General features: G+C 45.9%; 1 protein-coding gene across 1 annotated transcript; it reads left to right on the plus strand.

Annotated features, from left to right (window-relative positions):
- Positions 1–1,359: 1,359 nt before the first annotated feature.
- LOC133361998 (uncharacterized) lies at positions 1,360–9,282 on the plus strand (the record flags this gene model as incomplete). Its single annotated transcript, XM_061580970.1, has 7 exons — positions 1,360–1,496; positions 5,368–5,670; positions 6,405–6,496; positions 6,594–6,703; positions 7,025–7,143; positions 7,727–7,859; positions 9,189–9,282. Coding segments are annotated over exons 2-7 (819 nt in total), but the record flags the coding sequence as incomplete, so codon positions are not given.
- Between the last annotated feature and the right edge of the window lie 3,018 nt (positions 9,283–12,300).

The raw sequence follows: 12,300 nt of genomic DNA on the forward strand, positions 1-12,300 counted from the left end.
GAGTGGGTTAGTGGGTGGGTGAGTGGGTTGGTGAGTAAGTGGGTCGGTGAGTGAGTGGGTGAGTGAGTGGGTGAGTGGGTGAGTGGGTTGGTGGGTGAGTGGGTTCGTGAGTGGGTTGACGAGTGAGTGAATTAATGGGTGAGTGCCTGAGTGAGTGGCTGAGTGAGTGAGTGGCTGAGTGAGTGGGTTGGCGGGTGAGTGAGTGGGTTGGTTGGTGAGTGGGTTGGTGAGTGAGTGGGTTGGTTGGTGAGCGAGTGGGTTGGTGAGTGAGTGACTTAATGGGTGAGTGGCTGAGTGAGTGAGTGAGCATCTCACAGTTTGCTCTGAACTCTGTAGGTGACATTCAGGAACGTTGAGTTGGTGGTGGTGGTGGAGTTGATGCTTGAAGGGTCAACAGGTGGGGGTCTCTCTCCTCCACCCCCCACAGGAGCCACTTCAACGGGGTCCCAGCAAAGCGTCGCCAGGAGGTCTTGAGACTCCAAACGCACATTCAGTAGATACGGCGCAACTGGGCAGATGGGAAAACAACACTCACACACAGTGCGCTAACCACTGCACCACCACTCACACAGTGCGCTAACCACTGCACCACCACTCCCCCACACACACCACAGTGCGCTAACCACTGCACCACCACTCACTCACACACAGTGCGCTAACCAGTGCACCACCACTCCCCACACACACAGTGCGCTAACCACTGCACCACCACTCCCCCCACACACACAGTGCGCTAACCACTGCACCACCACTCCCCACACACACAGTGCGCTAACCACTGCACCACCACTCCCACACACACACAGTGCGCTAACCACTGCACCACCACTCCCCACACACACACAGTGCGCTAACCACTGCACCACCACTCCCCACACACACACAGTGCGCTAACCACTGCACCACCACTCCCCACACACACACACAAGTGCGCTAACCACTGCACCACCACTCACCGTGGCTGCACGTGGCGAGGTGGAGGAAGAGGAGGTCACGTGTGGAGAGTTTCCACGTCGCCATTCACACCACGTGACCTCTGACCCGAAGTCACGTGCAGAGAAAATCGAGTCGCGCGTCTCATTGGTCCTCCTCCGTGGGGGCCACGCCCCCTCGAGAATTTTCCGCTCTCCCGATTGGTCCGCTGTGGGGGTGACGTCACCACACAACAAATTCCCCCCCCCACCCCTCCATTGCCACGTAAGCCAATCGGCGAACTCCCCACTGGGTGATGACGTCACGCACGCGCATCCTGTAGCCAATGAGCGCGTCCGCCTAGGGACGGATGACGTCATGTGACTCGAGAGGGGGAGGGGCTACACAAGTCGAGGCCGAGACGCTGTAGCAGCTGCTGCTGTAGCTACAGCTGTTACTGCTGCTGCTGTTGCTGCTGCTGCTGTTGCTGCTACAGCTGCTGCTGCGTTGCCTGCCGACAGCAGCGACCTGTTGTGAGCATTGCGAGCCCCGCTGCCGTGAAGTTGCGGGGAAAGTATCTGAAGGTGAGTGGGTGGTCCTCCCTACCTCCCTCCACCACCAGCACACTCCTCTTTTAAAGGAATAATTGCATCTGCGACGATTGGAGTGGTGAGGGTGAGTGGTGTGGTGAGGGTGAGTGGTGAGCGTGATTGGTGAGGGTGAGTGGTGAGGGTGAGTGGTGAGCGTGATTGGTGAGTGGTGAGGGTGAGTGGTGGGTAGTGAGGGTGGTGTGAGGGTGAGTGGTGAGGGTGGGGTGAGTGGTGAGGGTTAGTGGTGAGAGAGTGGTGAGGGTGAGTGTGGGTGGTGAGGGTGAGTGGTGAGAGAGTGGTGAGGGTGAGTGGTGAGGGTGAGTGGTGAGGGTGAGTGGTGAGTGGTGAGGGTGAGTGGTGGGTGGTGAGGGTGAGTGGTGAGGGTGAGTGGTGAGGGGTGAGGGTGAGTGGTGAGGGTGAGTGGTGAGGGTGAGTGGTGAGCGTGAGTGGTGCGCGTGAGTGGTGAGGGTAGTGGTGAGGGTTAGTGGTGAGAGAGTGGTGAGGGTGAGTGGTGGGTGGTGAGGGTGAGTGGTGAGAGAGTGGTGAGGGTGAGGGGTGGGTGAGTGGTGAGGGTGAGTGGTGGGTGGTGAGGGTGAGTGGTGAGAGAGTGGTGAGGGGTGAGGGTGAGTGGTGAGGGTGGGTGGTGAGAGTGAGTGGTGAGGGTGAGTTGTGAGTGAGCTCCAAGATTAGTAAACAAAAATCTCGACAAATAAAATAGAATAATAATGATGATGATGATCAACCCGTGCTTGTTAAAGTTCAACGCGTTCACTACGATATTTAATTATCTCTCGTTGAATAATCCGCCAAATTGAGTCGTTAATTATGTCAGCTGTTAATTAGCCTGAGGGGTTGACCTTGAGGCCAATTAATTAAGCAACGTGCTCATTCAATTAACAAATTGCGGTGTGACGTGAGTTGACTTCGGGCTTTATTTGAATTTTTTAAAAATGCAATTGTGTTTAATTTAAGGACAGTGCACATACATTATCAGAGTTGTGTTTTTTGTTTGCATTACGACCGCGGTATTGGTGTCTATGCAAACATGACTCCTTGTATAAAAGGTTGTCAGTTTGTTGGCCAGATAGAAGGGTAAAAAAACAATTATCAAGACAATCCTAGATTGAATAGGAATGTTAAAGACCTCTTAATATCTCGATTTAAAGCTTTCGTGACTGCAGGGATTCATCTTCTTGGTTCTTTCGGTAAAGTCACGTAGAATGGAAGTAATAAAATAAAACATAATACAATAAAATATTATATTTTATTATGTTTTATTTTTATTATTTTATTATTTCCCTTCTACGTGACTTTACTGAAAGAACCAAGAAGATGAACCTCTTAGTATCGTTGGAGATTGTCATTTATTTAGCTAAGAGTGAGTGGCAAGCTTCGACTGGCCACGATGATTCATAGATGTTTGCCTTTTGCTCATTTAACTCTGAGTAACGTCATCTGTGATTGCTTTTTAAATCCTTTATATTAAGTTCACTTGCTTGCTTGCTTACGACCGTGCAAATCTTTCGGTCGTTTTTTAACCCACTTCCCGTGATCCAATCGAGCTGACATTTTGCACACAGACTCGTTGTGCGTGACAATTTATTTTCGTGAAATTTTTTTCCCAAAATTTTCCACTTTTTAGGGAAAAAAAAATGTCATATTTAATTTAAAAAAGCAATGTGATAAAAATGAAACTCTTACTCATGAAAAACAGAAATGAATAATAAAATAAAACCGATGCCACGCATATAAAGGATTTATAGTGAAAAACTTTGTTTTTACGAGTTAATTTTTTAAACATAAAATTGGCACCCTCGTTATAATGGTGTCGACGTGAGCAGATTGGAGATACAGAAACTAAATACACGTGCGGTTTTATAAATTAATTAACAAGACAAGCATTCACTGGGTAGCCGAGGAAATCACGAGCGCTTGATTGATTAATTAATTGGATGTTTGTGGTTAATTAGGCTCGCCACACCGGAAGATAATTAACGTTGGAACTTCCATTTAATCCCAAAGCTAATTTTCCAGCTGGGCTGTGCGAACGGCCTGTGAACCTGCTCTCAAAGTTTCAGGTTCTTGTGCACTAATTTGTGTGGGAAAAAAATGTAACATTAAATGTTATCACAGTATTTGGTTTCTCTTACGGGGTCGTTTATTTATCCGTTTACAACTCTGTCGGCCAACTGTTGGGCAAAGTCTTGGGGTCTCACACAGTTTCCCCCAAGGGAGTTTTTTTAATACATATTGTTTTAGAATAACGTTATTCTGTAATCTTTATATTTTCCGAAAATATCGTACAGGTTATCAAATCGCTGTTTCGCCCGAATAACTACCCTTGTAATCAACGACTTGTTTTGGAAAATTTAATCGGATCGCTAATGGCTCTGATGATGATGACACTTGCTGTGAGAGTTGTATTTTTAAATCCTTTATATTAAGTTCACTTGCTTGCTTGCTTAGGACCGTACAAATCTTTCGGTCGTTTTTTAACCCACTTCCCGTGATCCAATCGAGCTGACATTTTGCACACAGACTCGTTGTGCGTGACAATTAATTTTCGTGAAAAAAAATTCCTAAATTTTACACTTTTTAGGAAAAAAAAATTATATTACATATATTCAAATAGAACTCATTCATGGCTTTGGCTGAACGTCACAGTATAAGAGCCCAGAGCGTAACCCCTCCACAGGCCGTGGCGGAGTAGCGCAGTTGGTAGCGCCCTCGCTTCCCATGCCAAAGGTCGCGGGATCGATCCCCGCATCCTCCACAGGCGAATATATTTTAAATCCTTTATATTAAGTTCGCTGCCACGCATATAAAGGATTTATAGTGAAAAACGTTTTTACGGGTTATACTTATTAAATCCTTTATATTAAGTTCGCTTGCTTGCTTGCGTGCTTGCTTGCGTGCTTGCTTGCTTACGACCGTGCAAATCTTTCGGTCGTTTTTTAACCCACTTCCCGTGATCCAATCGAGCTGACATTTTGCACACAGACTCGTTGTGCGAGACAATTAATGTTCGTGAAAAATGTTTCCCAAATTTTACACTGTTTAGGGAAAACTAATTAAATATTTAATTACCAATTGCTTAATACTGGCAGACAATCATCTGACCCATAGGTGGCAGCCATCTCAAGCCAGAGGACGAGAGGACTCTAGCCGCCACGCATATAAAGGATTTAGAGTGAAAAACTTTGTTTTTACGGGTTAATTTTTACCTAGCTACAATGCCATTGGTCAGTCTAGTGAATGGGCGGCACAATGCCATTTCGAGGGTGTGGAGTTTATCCTGTTATGTACGAAACTTGAGAACCCTAGCTACATACAATGTCTGCTGCCAGTTTTATAGGGCTGAACATTGAAAATGTCTCAGTGTACAATTATTGCGATTACCATGTCTCTATAGTCGTGGTTGAAGAGACATTGTAATGTTTTTAAACTATTTAATCTTTTCCTGTAATTTCTTGAAATTCTCTTTTGGCGGGTTAAGTAAAGACATGCCTTACAATGGCTGCCCATAAAACAAAAATTGTTTTAATGCATTTGTTTTCTGGCCATTTGTTTTAGTGGCCAGGTACTGGGCCGATTCTGCTGTGAGACCCGAGTGTGTGCTTCGCCGGGGAGAGATGTAAAAATGTAGGTGAAAAATGAAATAAAATTAATAAAAATAAAATTAATTACGACGTTTCGGAAGCAACACAAGCTTCCGTCTTCAGGTGAAACTGTCACAGCAAAATATGTTTCACCTGAAGACGGAAGCTTGTGTTGCTTCTGAAACGTCGTGATTTTTATTTTATTTTAATTTCATTTTTTACCTACGTGACTTTACCGAAAAAACTAAGAGTATGATTCCTTGCAGTCGTGAAAGCTTCAAATCTCCAAGATATCAAAATGGACGAGCAGTGCATGCATCAGGACGGTGAGGAGCTGCAACAGCAGCAGCAGCAGCAGTCTCCAAACAATTGGAAGGCTCCTTCACTCACCACGCAGAATGCAGCTCAGTCTGTGCAGCAGTATCCTCCTGCCTTGGCAGAGGCAGCAACCCAGACTTGTCAGTCTCCACAGGCTCAGCCAGTTGAGCACACCCCACAAGTGCCTAAGGTGTCTTCTGGCAGCAGTCAGCGACCGAGTGGAGAGGCGGCTTCTGATCCAAGCTCCCAAGGTGATCACTTTGACTGCCCCTTGTTCACACACACATGCTGTCTAGCTATTAAGACATATTTGAGGTGTTTGTAAATTATATAATTTCACTAATAGGGGTTTTCCCCTTTTTTATGGCAACAAAACTGACACCTTTTGCAAGGAATCATGCTTACATTAACCACAATACCTGCAGTCAAATGCAAACAATAAACACAACTCTGATAATGTATGCATTGTCTTTGAAACTGATTGGTCCACACCAGAGACAGCTTTCTTTAGAGTCTCGTCTCATATGGTTTTCGACCAGATGACGCCAAGTATTGTGGTTAATGTAAGCATGATTCCTTGCAAAAGGTGTCAGTTTTCTTGCCAGAAAAAAGGTGAAAACCCCTATGAGTATATTTTGGTACTGGCAAAGGAGGTCCCATGATGACGCCTTTTGGCGTCATCTGGTCGAACACCATATGAGACTAAGCTCTAAAGAAAGCTGTCTCTGGTGTGGACCAATCCGTTTCAAAGACAATGCATAAATTATCAGAGTTGTGTTTTTTGTTTGCATTTGACTGCAGGTATTGTGGTTAATGTAAGCATGATTCCTTACAAAAGGTGTCAATTTTGTTGCCAGAAAAAAAAAAGGGGAAAAACCCTATTGGTATATTTTGCTACTGGCAAAGGAGGTCCCATGATGACATCATTTCAATGTATTATTCTGAAAGAAATTGTCCGCTTTTTGCCACTTAACCAAATCCTCAGGCTGCGTGAAAGTGGTGTACGACATGCTGATGACTGCAAGCAACTGTGGCAGCAATTGGCCATCCGACCAAGAAGACATATTTCGCCTCCTGGTAAGTTACCTGCTTTCGTTGAAATTCCTCGCAATCACATGTCACAATAAGCATTTGATGTTTTAAAGAATTTGCTCTGCGGTCTGTATGTATGTAGGTGCACGGGAGAGAACATTTTGAAATATTAAAGAAAATCAAGGAAAACCTGGAGCTGATCCGAACGCTGCCCACGGATGCCAATGTGTTGCGCAACCTGCAGCAACAACAGTACGTGAACACGAAATAGACAATCGCTGCTCGTACGAGAGAAGTTCCCGATTGCTGCTGTAATTAAATGGTAGCAACAGAAGGGAAGTAATAAAATAATAAAAAGAAAAATAATAAAATAATTCTCACGACGTTTCGGCCACAACGCAAGCAGCCGTCCTCAGGTGAAAACCAGGTCTGTCGAGGCGACAGCGTCTGAATGAAACACCACCAGGCTTGGAGCATGTATATACGCTGGGTTGGAAGGGGGGGAAAGGGCGCCTTGACAAAATAATTTGCATATCAAGAGGGTTAATTTTTTGGGTTTTTTCTCCCTCCCAGATACGTGACGGAATTGCGTGGCAGGCCGTCCAACCTCAGCCGACACCGCAGGGAGTGTTCACAGGAAGTCTTGGCCGGCAGCCAGGGATCCTCCAGTGCCGGCGAAGGTTCCTCATCAGGTGACGCAAGCTCTCCCTGCTCGGCGCAGCACATTTCTCTGCACGGAACGTGGCATGCGGTAGAATTGAAAGACGCGACACAATTTGCCACAAAGTAATACGCAGTCTTCTTGGTTCTTTCGGTAAAGTCGTCACGTAGAAGGGAAGTAATAAAATAATAAAATAAAACATAATAAAATACAATTCTCACGACGTTCGACCACAATGCAAGCAGCCGTCCTCAGGTGAAGAACAGGTCTGTCAGACGCTGTCTTTCTGACAGACCTGTGTCCATGATAAAATACAATTCCATGATAAAATACAATTCTCACGACGTTTCGGCCACAACGCAAGCAGCCGTCCTCAGGTGAAGAACAGGTCTGTCAGACGCTGTCTTCCCGACAGACCTGTTCTCCACCTGAGGACGGCTGCTTGCGTTGTGGCCGAAACGTCGTGAGAATTATTTTATGAAGTTTTATTATTTTATTACTTCCCTTCTACGTGATGACTTTACCGAAAGAACCAAGAGGATGAATTCAATATTACTCGTATATGTGTTGAGGTGTAAATGGTTTTATTGCGAATGCTCATCCACTGGTTGCAGGCGTTGCACAGGATGTTGTGACGGGTGAAGCGAGTGGATCCAATGGTCCCCCACGGCCACCGGACGGAGACAACCCACGGGCCCGGCTTGGAACCCTGCCGGACAGCGGCAAGCCTGGCAACGCTCTTTACAAGTAAGTGCCCTTTAGGTGCATCATCGTCGCCACCTTTAAACATCATCGTCATTTTTCGATTTAAAGCTTTCGTGACTGCAGGGATTCATCTTCTTGGTTCTTTCGGTAAAGTCACCACGTAGAAGGGAAGTAATAGAATAATAAAAATAAAACATAATAAAATAATAATAATAATAAAATAATATACTAATGTTGCTTTCCTTCTACGTGACTTTACCGAAAGAAGCAAAAAGATCATCATCATTCACGCTCTGAAAAAAATTACAAATAAATGAAAGGGATTCTTTGCTGAAATAACCTTTTCTACTCTATGAGAGATCTCTTTTAGCGGTGGCAAAATATAGTAGTAGGTTTTTACCCTTTTAAACTGGTACAAAACTGACACCTTTATACAAGGCATCATGTTTGCAATATCCACAACACAAGCAGTCAAAAATGCAAACAGAAAGAAGCAACTCTGATGATGATAATAATATGCACTGTACTACTAAACCTTTTCTACTGTTGCGTCTGCACGCTCCATTCTATTTCATGATGTATAACTGCTTTATTAAAATGGCTTATCCTTGACGTATTCTACGCTGCAACATCTTCCCTAGTCACTGGGTAGGTCGGTTGGTATTGGCCTCGGATATTCTGATGAGCACTCTACACTGCATTAGATATTTTTAGTTGACTTGCGTTGTTTATAACACTCCTTTATTATATACGAGTCTGGGTTCTTCAAGTGTTTAGTTTTATCTGTGTATACTCGACTACAATACTTAAATCGGTGGGTGAATTAAAACAAAGCAAAGTTCATCTTCTTGGTTCTTTCGGTAAAGTCACGTATAAGGGAAGTAATAAAATAATAAAAATAAAACATCATAAAATAATATAATATTATAATATAATATACATGATAAAATAATTCTCACGACGTTTCAGCCACAACGCAAGCAGCCGTAACGTCGTGAGAATTATTTTATTATGTTTTATTTTTATTATTTAATTTTTATTATTTTATTACTTCCCTCCTACGTGACTTTACCGATAGAACCAAGAAGATGAATCCCTGCAGTCACGAAAGCTTTAAATCGAAAAGCAAAGTTCGTAATGCAGTTTGGGCTGATTTTGCACTTGGATTTCCAATAAAAAATGTCATTATTTTCCATAGGGATATACAGTACAAGCAATGTAAGTGTTGCTTCACATGTTATTTCTAATCGCAATGTTGATGGAGTAAAAATGTTAATGTAATTCAGCCGTACAAAGTACTTTTTCGTGCTTCTTGTATTTGGTATTAACATTTTGGAGCCTTGTGTGTGTTGTTTTTTTTTGTGTCTCAAGCTTCCTGAAACAAATAGACTGCTTGGAGTTTTTGGAGAATTTCACTTCACGTGGATTGTCGAGTGTCCAACAGCTGATGGACGTTACTCTGCAGGCAAGTTCCTACGGACGCTTCCATGCAAACTACGCGTGTTTTTTTACGTTTACAGGATTGGGATTTATTTTTAAGTTGTGCAAGTTTTTCTGCAACATAAAAAATGCACAAAGAAGCATGGAGAAGATGGAAGGTTGGAATTAAACTTGTAAAGAGTTAATACGTGTGTAGGTGAGGGTGAGTGGTGAGGGTGAGTGGTGAGGGTGAGTGGTGAGCGTGAGTGGTGAGGGAGAGGGGTGAGTGGTGAGGGTGAGTGGTGAGGGTGAGTGGTGAGCGTGAGTGGTGAGGGTGAGTGGTGAGGGTGAGTGGTGAGGGTGAGTGGTGAGGGAGAGGGGTGAGTGGTGAAGGTGAGTGGTGAGCGTGAGTGCTGAGTGGTGAGGGTGAGTGGTGAGTGGTGAGTAGTGAGGATTGTAGTGCCACAAGAGGGGGCTCTGGGACCCTAGGCAGAGAAGCCCTTGGCGGCAGGCGCTAGGATCCCAGGCACCCCAGACAGTTAAGCCCCTTGGCGCCACCAACGGGGGGGCTGTGTGTGCTCTGTGGGATACCTGGGGGCGCACACAACCCCACCCCTCGTTGGGCACGAGGCATAAAAGGGCAGCTCCCTGGACGATCGGGGCCAGTCGCAGCTCAAGACCCGCCAGCCAGCCAGCTTAGGACCCTGGACCCCCTCGTCCCGCTTGTCCTTGTAAGGGCCGGGACGCTGTGAGGGCCAGTGGTGGGACTCTGGGACTCCCGGCTCTACGTCCTTGTGAGGGCGAGTTCCGAGGAAGCCAGAGTCCAGACCCACACCTTGGCTGGGTCGGGTCAGGTAGCCTCCCCTAGGGTAATTGTAGCCGGAGGACCCCAGAGCGTAGCCAGAGTAGTGTACCTAGGCTGTGTACTTAGGCTGTGTACCTAGGCTGTAACAGAGTATCAGGACTGTTGGAGTGTTGTATTGTAATAAAGAAGTTACCTCTACAAGTGTCTCCGGAACCCATTACACGTGGATACCAAAACATGCAAATAAGAAACATTGACAACTGCAAAAAAAGTAGATGGGCTTGGGCAAGGGAACATCACTGGACTGCATTGTGGCTGGGAAACAAGAACGGTGTTGGAGTGGCCATCCAAAGTAGAGCACACATCACCAAGAGGATGACCACCACAGAGATTCGAGTTGTGAGAAGATTAGTTCGTGTGTCGTTGATAGATGGATCGTGGTCACATAGCTCGAGTGAGGAGGCTGAGGAGTCCTGATCCAGTAGTGGGTACAAAACAAACACATTCCTCCTGCGGAGGGAGCGGGTAGGAACTGTTGGGGTTGCTCGGTCAATGGCCAGGGTCAACGGCGGCGTGGGTGTATTCCGCAAATATGCCCGACTGTGAGGGCGGGGCACAAGCCGGCGTGAGTAGGTTAAACGTTGAGTTTTATAAGGGCACCACGGGGTGACCAGCCCCTCCCCACCCAGCCCCACCCCACCCTCCCCACCCAGCCCCTCCCCACCCTCCCCTCCCCACCAGCCCCTCCCCACCCTCCCCTCCCCACCCAGCCCCACCCCTCCCATTTTTGGATGCACGACGGACAGACACAATCATCCCCTGTGGGCTGGTGGAACCAGGTGGTTCCTACCGGTAATACCGACTGATTTTGTACATTAATTGCTCTGAGGAATACACGTCGTCAGAAATTTGAAGAATGTTGTATCGTACACTATGGGAACCTCATTTGCCAGTAAAAATATCATAATTGTTTTTTTACCCTTCTATCTGGCAACAAAATTGACACCTTTTTACAAGGAGTCATGTTTGTATAGACCACAATACTTGTCCTCGGGTGTGGACCAATCAACTTCATGGACAGTGCACATTATCAGAGTTATGTCTTTTGTTTGTATTATGACTGCAAGGTATTGCGGTCTATGCAAACATGACTCCTTGTAAAAAGGTGTCAGTTTTGTTGCCAGATAGAAGGGTAAAAAAACAATTATCAATGTTGTATCGCTGAACACAAGTTAGTGTGTGTGTGGTGTGCATATTTTTTGTATTTCGCTGGATTTAGGACTTGGATGAACTGGGAGTCCCAGAAGCCAAAAAGCGACTGCTATTGAGTGGAATCGAAGAGCATGGCGTGTCCACCACGATCTCCAGCGAGACGACGCTGCAGCGCTCGTCCAGTGAAGAGACAGTCCACCCTCAGCTCCGAAGACGACGACGATGACGGCAATCGACACCAAGGACGGCATCCGTGCCAAAGTGTTCCCAGCGCTGCGGCCCTCTGGCAGGAATCTGTCCTCTGTCGGCAATCGGTAGCGCAAAAAGCAGCATTGCCAAATACAATTTGCGAGCGCACGCTCGCCCAAGCCGTTGCCCTTCCTCGTGCTGGCAGGCTGGGGAGGCAGTAGCAGCCTGGAGGTGCCCAGGAGCAAGATGCCAAAATTGTCTTCATGCTCTGACATCGAAGAAGAAGAAGAGGGGCTGGAGTGAGGAGAGGAGGGGGTAGCGATAGTGGATGATGGTGGGAGGTTTGTGTGGGCCGTGGGATGCACTTTGTATGAAAAGCCCTTGGGGTAAATAAGCTGGTGTCTTTTGATTTTAAAGCTTTCGTGACTGCAGGGATTCATCTTCTTGGTTCTTTCAGTAAAGTCCACGGTCGACAGACCTGTTCTCCACCTGAGGACGGCTGCTTGCGTTGTGGCCGAAACGTCGTGAGAATTATTTTATGATGTTTTTTTGTATTATTTTATTATTTTCCCTTCTACGTGACTTTACCGAAAGAACGACGTTTCGGCCAGAACACAAGCAGCCGTCCTCAGGTGAAGAACAGGTCTGTCGAGAAGACAGAGTCTGTTTTTATTTATTATTATTTTATTTCCATTCTACGTGACTTTACCGAAAGAACCAAGAAGATGAATCCCTGCAGTCACGACAAGCTTTAAATCGAAATTCCTTTGAGCTTGCTTGCATAGTTTTTTTTTTTACAGAATGCAGTCAATAAAATATAAAGCAGCATCTTGGCTTTACTACCCAAGGCAGGAACTT

Source organism: Lethenteron reissneri, unplaced genomic scaffold (genome assembly GCF_015708825.2).
Source record: "Lethenteron reissneri isolate LAM-NWPU_2019-01 unplaced genomic scaffold, ASM1570882v1 scaffold_1325, whole genome shotgun sequence".
NCBI lineage: Eukaryota > Metazoa > Chordata > Hyperoartia > Petromyzontiformes > Petromyzontidae > Lethenteron > Lethenteron reissneri.